Below are 11,854 nucleotides of genomic sequence, written 5' to 3'. Positions count from 1 at the left end.
TGGTGTCAAGACCATCGTCAAGAACAAAGGACAAAACAACAACAATGCTTCTTAAAAGGTCTTCATTTTAAATCAATCAAATTCCCTGAACATTGCTGTATAATGTAAAGTTACAATCTCCCAAATTTGTCACTCATCTTTATCCTTATGCCCCAAATACCTCCCCAATCGTACAAAGTTTACAATTAGACATCCATTCCTTGGCTCCTAATTAAAGTAAAATAAATATTAAGCCTTCTCTTTTGTTTATATCTTAGTTTTGATATGAATAAATTAATCTTTAGAATACATTTTGACACTAAAAGCAACTGAATGTAAATTAATTGCAATGAATAATTTTGATAGTAGAGAAAAGAAGAAGAAATATATACTTCTGTTCTCAGGAGAGAAAGGTATGGAACTAAGGGTGCGGAATGTTACATATGTTTTCAGATATGGTTGCTTTGTGAAGTGGACTGACTATTATAAGGGAGGATTTAATTATAGGCAAAGGGTAAAGTACAATGGGATTACTCTGGCATTAAAATCAACTGAAAGGCTTTAATTTTTAAAATTAAGGGTAAAAAATCATATTTGTAGGAAGGAAGGAACAAACTGCTTGAAATCAAAGAACTCTAAGATGGGGGAAAGGGGGAAGAGAGAACAATAGAGTTCTTAGGATAGAGTATTAAAAAGGAAGATCAGAGGTCCCAAATCCACCATCACTGACTTCACAATCTCATCTGGGGCTGATTGAAAAACAGAAAATGAATTTTAAATATTAAGAGGAATTGATTTTCTGTGCCAAATGTCTCAAAGTATTTTGTGATTCCTGAATGTGCTACAAGGACAGGTCTGTGATATTTTGATGATATGGATACTCCATAGATTGAAGCTATGATGTGTCTTCTTTGTGAGATTTATGGCCCACAAATATAGTTTGCCATCTTTACTTACATTTTTCTACCATCAGGGTAGAATATGTAAAAAATTAACTGCCAATCCTGCATGTATTATATTCTGTAAATCAATATTTGTCTTTTTATAGCATTTAGAGAGAAGCTAAATGGTACTCAAAGATGCATAATCTCATGCAATGATTATTCATGTTTAATGATTCCAGACATCATGAATTTATTTTGTTATTCATGAATCTGACAAGGTGTCTCATTGTAAATGTACATTAACTATCCTGCCTCAATAAATCCATAATTTCAAAGCTACTATCAGATTTGGTTCATGCATCACATCACTGGGACATCTTGGAAACATTTTATCTCAAAGCTGATTAATTAACTGCTCAATGGCTATTGTGTCCTTTCATTACAGCATCACATCAGCTTGATGCAATAAACTTCCCTAATAGGAAGAATCTCTTCTTTCAATTCTATACTATTAGTGCAGAGGGAAAAAAAAAGATGGAAAAAGAAAACTAAGAAATTTACAGAACAGAGATACCAATAATTCAATATCCTTCTTCCTCTTCATCTTCTTCCTTCAAATACATTTACATAGTTCCCATCTTTTGCTCACTTTCCCTAAAATGTAAGATTATGTGAGGATCAGAGATACCTGCTTAAAGGTAAAAGCCTGATCTTACCGTTTTTGAAAAAAATATATATCCATGGTAAATCTGATCTTGTTTGGAATAGAGATATTCAACATTTTTTGTTTATTTCATCTACAATCTAGCTTATTCATGTTTAATTCAATTTATTGATTCATTGCTATATTCTCCTAACAAACATGATTAATTTAAACCTCAAATTTCTGTCAAAAACACTGGAGAGCATAAGAATAAAAGTTTTCCTTAAAATAATACAAGTAGTATCTATCTAAAACCATGAGCAAGCATTATTTGTTTTTTGGTTTTTTTATTATAGCTTTTTATTTACAAGATATGTGCATGGGTAATTTTTCAGCATTGACAATTGCAAAACCTTTTATTCCAATTTTTCCCCTCCTTTCTCCTACCCCCTCTCCCAGATGCAAGGTTGACCAATACATGTTAAATATGTTAAAGAATATGTTAAGTACAACATATGTATACATATCCATACAGTTATTTTGCGGTACAAAAAGAATCAAACTTTGAAATAGCGTGCAATTAGCCTGTGAAGGAAATCAAAAATACAGGTGGACAAAAATAGAGGGATTGGGAATTTTATGTAGTGGTTCATACTCATTTCCCAGAGTTCTTTTCTGGGTGTAGCTGGTTTAATTCATTACTGTTCTATTGGAACTGATTTGGTTCATCTCATTGTTGAAGAGGGCCACATCCATCAGAATTGATTATCATATAGTATTGTTGTTGCCATATATAATGATCTCCTGATCCTGCTCATTTCACTCAGCATCAGTTCGTGTAAGTCTCTCCAGGCCTTTCTGAAATCATCCTGCTGTTCATTTCTTACAGAACAATAATATTCCATAACATTCATATACCACAATTTATTCAGCCATTCTCCAGTTGATGGGCATCCACTCAGTTTCCAGTTTCTGTCCACTATAAAAGGGCTGCCACAAACATTTTTGCATATATGGGTCCCTTTCCCTTCTTTAAGATCTCTTTGGGATATAAAACCAGTAGTAATACTGCTGAATCAAAGAGTATGTACAGCTTGATAACTTTTTGAGCATAGTTCCAAATTGCTCTCCAGAATGGCTGGTTGTATTCACAATTCTACCAACAATGTATCAGTATCCCAGTTTTCTCACATCCTCTCCAACATTCTGCATTATCTTCCACTGTCATTCTAGCCAATCTAACAGGTATGTAGTGGTATCTTGGAGTTGTCTTAATTTGCATTTCTCTGATTAATAATGACTTGGAGCATCTTTTCATATGACTAGAAATAGTTTTGATTTCTTCATCTGAGAATTGTCTGTGAATATCTTTTGGCCATTTATCAATTGGAGAATGGCTTGATTTCTTATAAATTAGAGTCAATTCTCTATATATTTTGGAAATGAGGCCTTTATCAGAACCTTTGATTGTAAAAATGTTTTCCCAGTTTATTAGCGAGCATTATTTGTAATGGAAAGAAGCTGGACATATTCCCAGGAAGAACAAGGTGAAACAAAGATTTCCATTAACGCCATTATTCTTCAGTATTGTACAAGATATATTGGCTTTAGCAATAAGAAAAAAAGAAATTAATGGAATTAGAATAGGCAATGAGGAGATAAAAATATCACTCTTTGTAGATGATATGATGGTATACTTGGACAATTCTAGAAAATCACCTGCTTGAAATAATTAACAGCTTTAGCAAAGTTGCAGAACTCAAAATAAACCCACACAAATCATCATCATTTCTACATATTACTGAGAAAGCCCAGCAATAAGAGATAGAAAAAAGAAATTCCATTTAAAGTAACTGTAAACAAAACAAATACGTGGGTGTCTACTTGCTATATGAACACAATCACAAAAAACTTCTCACAAATAAGTCAGATCTACACAATTGAAAAAATACCAATTGCTCATGAGTAGGCTGAGCTAATATAATAAAAATGACAATCCTACATAGTCTACTTGTTCAGTGCCATATCAATGAAACTACCAAAAATTATAGAGCTAAAAAAAAATTAACAAAATTCATCTAAAAGAACAAAAGGGGGGCAGTAGAGAGTAAAGGAGCTAGTGCTCAGTGTTGCAGATCCAACCGATTTTGGCATGGGGGACATGGAGAAGGGCAAGAAGATCTTCATGCAAAAGTGTGCCCAATGCCACATGGTGGAGAAGAGGGGCAAGCACAGGACCGGCCACAACCTGCCCAGGCTCTTCAGCCACAAGACTGGTCAGTCTCTGGGCTTCTTCTACACAGACACCAACAAGAACAAAGGTATCACCTGGGGAGAGGATACCTTGATGGAATACCTGGAAAACTCCAAGAAGTACATCCAGGGTACAAGGATGATCTTTGCGGGCATTAAGAAGAAGGGAAAAAAGGCAGACTTGATAGCCTATCTCAAGAAGGCCACCAATGAGTAACAGTTGTCTGCTGCCTTATTAATTATCAGAAGGAGATGTTGCCCTGATATTTCTTTTCTTTTTTTACATGTACCATAAGACCCAATTTAAACTGGTTTTATGCTGGAGAATTTTGATCATGAAGGGCTGTTTTGAAATTTTGTTCAGTCCTAATAAAGGAATGATCATAATTACAACCACAACCAACCCATCACACTTTTGAGCAACTTTATCCAGGACAATATGCTTCACTTCTGTCTTTGAAAATTTTGACCAAATCTGTCTTTTAAATAATGGGGAAAGCTATTTAATGGTTTCATATGACTTTGACTTGTAGTATACTTGGTGGGGGGGCTTTATCTTTTGGAAAAAGTGCTCCCCAACCCGTCCAAAGGCATTTCCAACTTAAATTGCTTTATTTTCCATCCACAGTCTAGTTACAATAATTTAATTAAGTACTGCCTTTAAATTGTTGACAGGCATTTTGGTGGGATTTTTTGTTGTTGTTGTTTCTTTGTTTGTTTTTACCAGAGAAAAGAACATCTCAGAGTGAAACATTTTTGAACTGGGACTGAGGAAGTACAGATGCGTTCAGCTAGCAATCAAACCTTCTTGTAAGCTCACTTGTCCCTTAGGATTCACTTTTTAAGATCTGTTGAACTTAAAGTGTGCAGATGTTCTATAGTATGTGAATAGTAGTCTTGATTTATTGGAGTATTCAGCTGTAAAGGTGTATCATTTGTACATCTGCTAAATGATGTGATTATAAGACTTAATTCAGCAATTAAACACTTAAGGGATATAAATTCACTATTTTTAAAAAAATGCTTAGAAAACTGGAAAATAATATGTCAGAAATTCAACATAGATGTACATCTCATACACCATATCAAAATAAGGTCAAAATGGGTAAATGATTTGGGCACAAAGGGTGAAACCATAAGCAAATTAGAAGAGAAAGAGATAATTTACCTATCAGATCGTTGAAGAAGAGAGAATTTATGACCCAAGAAGAACATTTTGAAACATGATGAAGCAAACCTTATGAAATGCAAAGTGGACAACTTTGATTACATTAAATTAATAAGGTTTTGTACAAGCGAAACGAAACCAAACAAGATTAAAAAGAAGTACAAAGCCAGTTGAAAATTATAGCCAAAGTTTCTGATAAAGGCCTAATTTCTAAAATATATAAAACACTTGAATCAAATTTATATGAATACAAGTCATTCACCAAGTGATAAATGGTCAAGGAATATGAACAATTTTCAGATTATGAAATGAAAGCCATCTATAGTCATATGAAAAATCCTCTAAATTATTATTGACTAGAGAAATGAAAATTAAAACAACTCTGAGATACCATCTCACACCTCTCAGATTGTCTAAGATGACAGGAAAAGGTTATGACAAATCTTGGAGGGGATGTGAAAAATTGGAACACTAATGCATTGTTAATAAAGTTGTGAAATGATCCAACCATTCTGAGAGCAACTTGGAACTATGCCCAAAGAGCTATAAAAGTGTACACACCCTTTGATCCAGCAGTACTAGGACTGCATCTTTATCCCAAGGAAATCATAAAAGAGAGAAAATGTTTGTAGCAAATTTTTTTGTGGTGGCAAAGAATTGGAAAATGAGTAGATGCCCATCAATTGGGGTATGCTGAAAGTATATGAAATAAATGGGATATTGTTATTCTATAAAAAAATGATGAGCAAGCTGGTTTTAGAAAGGCTTGGAAAGATTTACATGAACTGATGCTGTGCGAAATAAGTAAAACCAGGAATACAGTGCACACAGTAACAGCAAAATTGTGTGATCAACTATGAAAGACTAGGTTCTTCTCAGATCTACATCTCACACCCCAAATAAAGTCAAGATGGATACATGATTTGGGCATAAAGGATTCTACCATAAGAAAATTAGGAAAATAAGGAATAATTTACTCTATATAAAATCTCAGCCAACCCATGAGCAATTAACATTTTTCCAATTGTTTCCACGTGACTTTGTGTGAGAAGTGTCTTGTAAGTGTTCATATAGTTCTTGGGTTTGTCTTGGCAGGTAGGTTCCCAAGTATTTTGTTTTGCCTACAGTAATTTTAAATGGAATTTCTCTTTCTATTTCTTGCTGATGGGCTTTGTCAATAATATATAGAAATGCTGAAGGCTTGTGTGGGTTGTTTTTTTTTTTAATATGCTGCAACTTTACTAAAGCTGTGAATTGTTTCCATTAGGTTTTTGGATGATTTTCTATGAGTCTCTAAATGTATCATCATATCATCTGCAAAGAGTAATAGTTTTGTCTCCTCATTGCCTATTCCAATTCTTTAATTTTTTTTTTCTTTTTTTCTTTGCTAAAGCCAATATTCCTAGTACAATATTGAATAATACTGGTAATAATGGGCATCCTTGTTTTTCCCTTAATCTATTGGGAATGCATCCAGCTTCTCTTCATTACAAATCCTGCTTGCTATTAGTTTAAGATAGATACTGCTTATTATTTTAAGGAAAACTCCCTTTATCACTATGCTCACTAATATTTTTGATAGGAATGGTGCTCTATTTTGTCAAAAGTTTTTTCTCCATCTATTAAGATTCTCATATGATTTCTGTAGGTTTTGTTCTTGATATAATCATAGTTTTCCTGATATTGAACCAGTCCTGAATTGCTGGTATAAATCCACTTGGTCATAGTGTATTTTCCTGATGACAAATTGCTGTAATCTATTTGTTAATATATTATTTAATTTTTTGCATCATGTGCCAAAATGTTTGTGCCAGACCTTTTTGTAGTGGCTACAAACTGGAAAATGAATGGATGTCCATCAATTGGAGAATGATTAGATAAATTGTGGTATATGAATGTTATAGAATATTATTCTGTAAGAAATGACCAGCAGGATGAATAGAGAGAGGCTTGGAGAGATTTACATGAACCGATGCTGAGTGAAATGAACAGAACCAGGAGATCTTTATATACTTCAACAATACTGTATGAGGATGTATTCTGATGGAAGAGGTATCTTCGACAAAGAGAAGATCTAATTCAGTTCCAATTGATCAATGATGGACAGAATCAGTTATACCCAGAGAAAGAACACTGGGAAATGAGTGTAAACTGTTAGCATTTTTATATTTCTACCCATGTTATTTTTACCTTTTCAATCTAATTCTTCCTGTGCAACAAGAGAACTGTTCAGTTCTGCACACATATATTGTATCTAGGATATACTATAACATTTTTAACATGTATAAGACTGCCTGCCATCTAGAGGAGTGGGTGGAGGGAGGGAAGGGAAAAATCAGAAGAGAAATGAGTGCAAGGGATAATGTTGTAAAAAAAAAATTACCCATGCAGACCATATGTACTGTCAATAAAAAGTTATAATTAAAAAAATTTTGCGTCAATATTCATTAGGAAGATTGGTTTGTAATTTTCTTTTTTTGTTTTGATTCTTTCTAGTTTAGGTATAAGTACCATGTTTTGTGTCATAGAAGGAATTTGGCAGTACTCCTTCTTTACCTATTTTTCCAAATAGTTTACATAGTATTGGAATTAATTGTTCTTTAAATGTTTGGTAGAATTCATTTATGAATCCATGTAGCCTTGGGGATTTTTTCTTATGGAGTTCATTAATGATTTATTCAGTTTCTTTTTCTAAAATGGGACTATTCAAGTAATTTATTTCATCTTTTGTTAATCTGGCAATTATATTTTTGTAAATATTCATCCATTCCAGTTATATTGTCAGACTTGCTGCCATACAATTGAGCAAAATAGCTCCTAATTATAGCTTTGATTTCTTTGTCCTTTGGTCATTAAGTTAGCCCTATTCATTTTTGATGCTAGTTATTTGGTTTTTTCCTTCCTTTTTCCAACCAAAATAACCAAAGGTTTATCTATTTTGTTAGTTTCCTAAAACTAACTCTTAGTTTTATTCATTAGTTAAATAGTTTTCTTGGTTTCAATTTTATTATTAATCTCTCCTTTGAGTTTCAGAGTATCTAATTTTGTATTTAATTGGGGATTTTAATTTGTTCTTTTTCTAGCTTTTTAGTTGCATGCCCAATTCATTGAGCACCTCTTTCTCTATTTTATTCATATAGCTATTTAGAGATATAAAATTTCCCCTGAGAACTACTTTGGCTGCGTCACATAGGTTTTGATATGTTGTCTCATTATTGTCATTCTCTTGGAGAAATTATGAATTGTATTTGTTTGATCCATTCTTTTTTTTTTTTTTTTTGAGGCAATTGGGATTAAGTGACTTGCTCAAGGTCACAGATCTAGGAAGCATTAAGTGTCTGAGGCATATTTGAATTTGGGTCCTTCTGACTTCAGGGCTGGTACTCTATTCCCTATACCAAGTAGCTGCTCCTAACCCACTCATTTTTTAAAATGAGATTATTTAATTTCCAATTTGTTTTTAGTCTATCATTCTCTGCCCCATTATTGAATATAATTTTTATTTCATGGTGATCTCTGTGTGTTACCATTTCTGCCTTTCTGCATTTCTTTGTGAGGTTTTTATGCCCTAATATATGGTCAATTCTTGTGTAGGTGCCATGTACTGCTGCAGAGAAAATTTTCTGCAAAGGTCTATTATATCTAGATTTTCTAGGATTCTATTAATCTTCCTAGTTTCTTTCTTGTTTATTTTTTCTAGTTAGATTTGTCTGATTCTGAGATGGGAAGGTTGCAGTCACCGACTAATATAGTTTTACTGTCTGTTTCTTCCTATAATTGGCTTAAAGTCTTCTATAGGAATTTGGCTGCTCTACCACTTAGTTCAAACACATTTAGTATTCTTACTACTTCATTATTTATGGTATCCTATTGCAAGATGTACTTTCCTTCCTTGTCTCTGTTAATAAGATCTACTTTTACTTTTCCTTTATCTGAGATCAGAATTACTATCCCTGCTTTTTTTTTTTTTTTTTTTTTACTTCAGCTGAAGTAAAACAAATTCTGTTCCTGCCTTTCATCTTTTACTCTATGTGTGGCTCTCTGTGTCAAATGTGTTTATTGTATACAACATATTGTAGGATGCTGTTTTTTAATCCACTTTGCTATTTGCTTCTGTTTTATGGAAAAGTTCACCCCATTCACATTAACATTTATGATTATCAGCTCTGTATTTCTCTATTCTATTTTCTCCCTTGTATATACTTTTGTTCTCTCTTTCTACCCTGTTCTAAGTTGTGATTTTTTTTAACCCACCTCACAACTGTTTTATCGATCAGCCCTCCCCCTTCTCTTAGAAGTGTGTTTTAGCCACCCCACCCTCTACCTTATCTCCTATCATTCCTCCTCCTATCTCTCAGTAGTATTTTTTAACCTACTCCATCCACTACCTTATCTTCTATCACTCCTTTTCCCCTTCTCTTACCTTTTTCCCTAGTGTTTCTGCCTTCCTTTCTATCCTACCCCTCTGTTTTCTTTCCTTTTTCTCCTCCTAATTCTTTATAGGATTAGATAAATTTCTATACTCAACTAAATTACTAAATTATTACCTTCTAGAGCCAAAATCGATGAGATCAAGTATCAATGCTCATCCCCCTTCTTTCTTTCCCTCCATTGTAATAGGTCTTTTACACATCTTCATATGAATTAGTTGTCCCATTATAAATGGGACAAAAAACCTCTTTTTCCAATACAGACCTTTTTCTACCCCTTAATGTCTGTTTCTTTGTGAACATCACACCAGAGTTCATTCACAACTACATCTTCAGTATATTGATGCCCCCTTTGTCTGCCACAGTGACATATACAAGAGTTAAAGATATTATTTTTCCATCTAAGGAAGTAAACAGTTTAACTTTTAAATGATATATATTTTTCCCATGTTTACCTTTTTATGCTTCTCTTGAGTTCTATTTGGAGATTAAATTTTCTGTTTAGTTTTGGTTTTTTCAATAGAAATGATTGAAAGTCTCTTACTTCATTAAAACTCCATCTCCTCCCCTCAGTCTCACTGGATAGTTAATTCTTGGTTGAAATCCTAAATTCTTTGCCTCCCAAAATTTGGTATTCCAGGCCCTCTGATCCTTTATTGTAGAAGCTGTCAGATTCTGGGTAATCCTGACTGTTGCTCCCTGATATTTTAATTGCTTTGTCTGGCAGCTTGCATTATTTTTGCCTTGAGATAGTAATTTTGTAGTTTCACAACGATGTTCCTTGGGGTTTTCCTTCTGGGATCTCTTTCTGAAGGAGATAGATGGATTTTTTCAATGAATATTTCTTCCTTTGTTTCTAGAATATTGGGGGAATTTTCCTTAATGATTTCTTTAAGAATGCTATACAGGTTCTGTTTTTATTTTGGTCATGACCTTCAGGTAGGCCAATAATTTTTAAATTGTCTCTTCTAGATCTATTTTCTAGGTTGACTGTTTTTCCAATGAGGTTTTTCACATTTTCTTCTATTTTTTTTCATTCTTTTTAAGTTGTTTGACTGATTCTTCCTGTCTCAGAAAGTCATTAGCTTCTATTTTCCCTGGTCTAGTTTTTAATGTGATCTTCTCCAGTTAGCTTTTGTATCTCTTTTTCCATTTGGTTAATTCTACTTTTAAGGAGTTGTTTTCTTCAGACACTTTTTCCCCTTCCTTTTCCATAGCATACTTTGAGATTGTTCCTATGGACATTTTGTTCTTGTCTGAGTTGGTCTTTTGGTCTTCTCTGTCACCATAGTAGCTTTCTATGGTCCATGTTCTTTTCTGTTTCTTGCTCATTATTTTTCATTTTCTTTTGGTATTTCCTCTTTTTTTTTTTTTTTTTTTTACTTTTATGATTGAGTTCTGCCCCTGAGGTAAAGGTAGCACTGTCACAAGCTTCTTATGCAGCTCTGAAACATGCCTTTGAGCACAGAGGCCCCTTGTATTTGCAGGAAGTAGCTTTGCTTGCACTTTTCAAGAAACCCCTTAGTTTCCCAGAGTTTGCCTTATAAGGTGAGACTGGAAGTTGCACTTCTGATTTGTTCCTATATTGAGCCAGAATTGAGGGTCTTACTTGCTGATTTGCTGTGATTAAGACCCTTTCACTGGCTTTCCCAAAATCTTTCTTAGCTGAACTAAACAGTTTTTTCACCTCTGTAAGACTGACTTTTATTGAAGTTTTTCCAGTCTATCTTGAATTGGAGAGTGGCTTAATTGCATCAGACTCTGTTCAGAGCCTTGGTTTCATGTGGTTTTTGAGGGAAACCGAGAAAGCTCAAGCAGCTTTCTAGCATCACTCCTCCATCTTGGTTCCATTCCTCAACAAAATTTTTTTCTAACAATATAAAATAATTTTCTCTTTAAAAGAAGTTATTGTTATAGTTCAGGTGAGAGGTAATAAAAACTTGAATAAGGGTATTGTACTTGTATTAAAAGCAAAATAAGTGAGAGAATTTGAAATAATCAACTAAGCTTGACAGACCTTGATAGGAGAGAGCTTAGAGAAAGTATAAAAAAATGAAGATTATGTTATGGATCTGAATTTTAGTAACTTGAAAGATGGTCATACCCAAAATAGAAAGATGGAAGTTTGGAAGAGAGGAGGTTTCTGTTTCCTTTTTTTTCCCTATTAAATACCTATCTGAAACTTAATAGTGATTTAGCGGTAGAGGGCTGAAACTCCAAAAAGGTATGCTTGAATCAGACAACAGAGCACTTAAGGCTAATTATCTATTTGATATGAGACAATGACTCTATTAGCATATGTTTGAATAAATGGCTCTTCTCACTGTTGGTGCTTACTGAATGTTTGGTGTTAAGATAATCATAGGCAAGGATTGGAGGGTAGAGGGACAGAGGCCAGAGTTACTTGACAGCAGAACAAGGAGGAGAGAGACTGATGACTTTGGACTCCAGCATCCAGGAGATAACTTTGGCAAGTCTTGTGGTAGTTTGTCTGCCT

At 33.8% G+C, this 11,854-nt stretch overlaps 1 protein-coding gene across 1 annotated transcript; it reads left to right on the top strand.

The window, feature by feature from the left end:
* Window positions 1-3,658: 3,658 nt before the first annotated feature.
* On the top strand, window positions 3,659-3,976 carry LOC127538855 (cytochrome c-like). The gene has a single exon (XM_051962646.1). It carries the CDS (start codon window positions 3,659-3,661, stop codon window positions 3,974-3,976), a length of 318 nt encoding a protein of 105 aa, XP_051818606.1.
* The last annotated feature ends 7,878 nt before the right edge of the window (window positions 3,977-11,854 follow it).

This window comes from Antechinus flavipes, chromosome 5 (assembly GCF_016432865.1).
Source record: "Antechinus flavipes isolate AdamAnt ecotype Samford, QLD, Australia chromosome 5, AdamAnt_v2, whole genome shotgun sequence".
In the NCBI taxonomy this organism is placed as follows: domain Eukaryota; kingdom Metazoa; phylum Chordata; class Mammalia; order Dasyuromorphia; family Dasyuridae; genus Antechinus; species Antechinus flavipes.
Note: the sequence above shows the minus strand (reverse complement) of the source record. Positions and strands in the feature narration are given on the sequence as shown.

Coding starts and splice junctions, on each gene's coding strand:
- LOC127538855 (XM_051962646.1), top strand. CDS start 3,659: ATGGGGGACATGGAGAAGGGCAAGAAGATCTTCATGCAAAAGTGTGCC.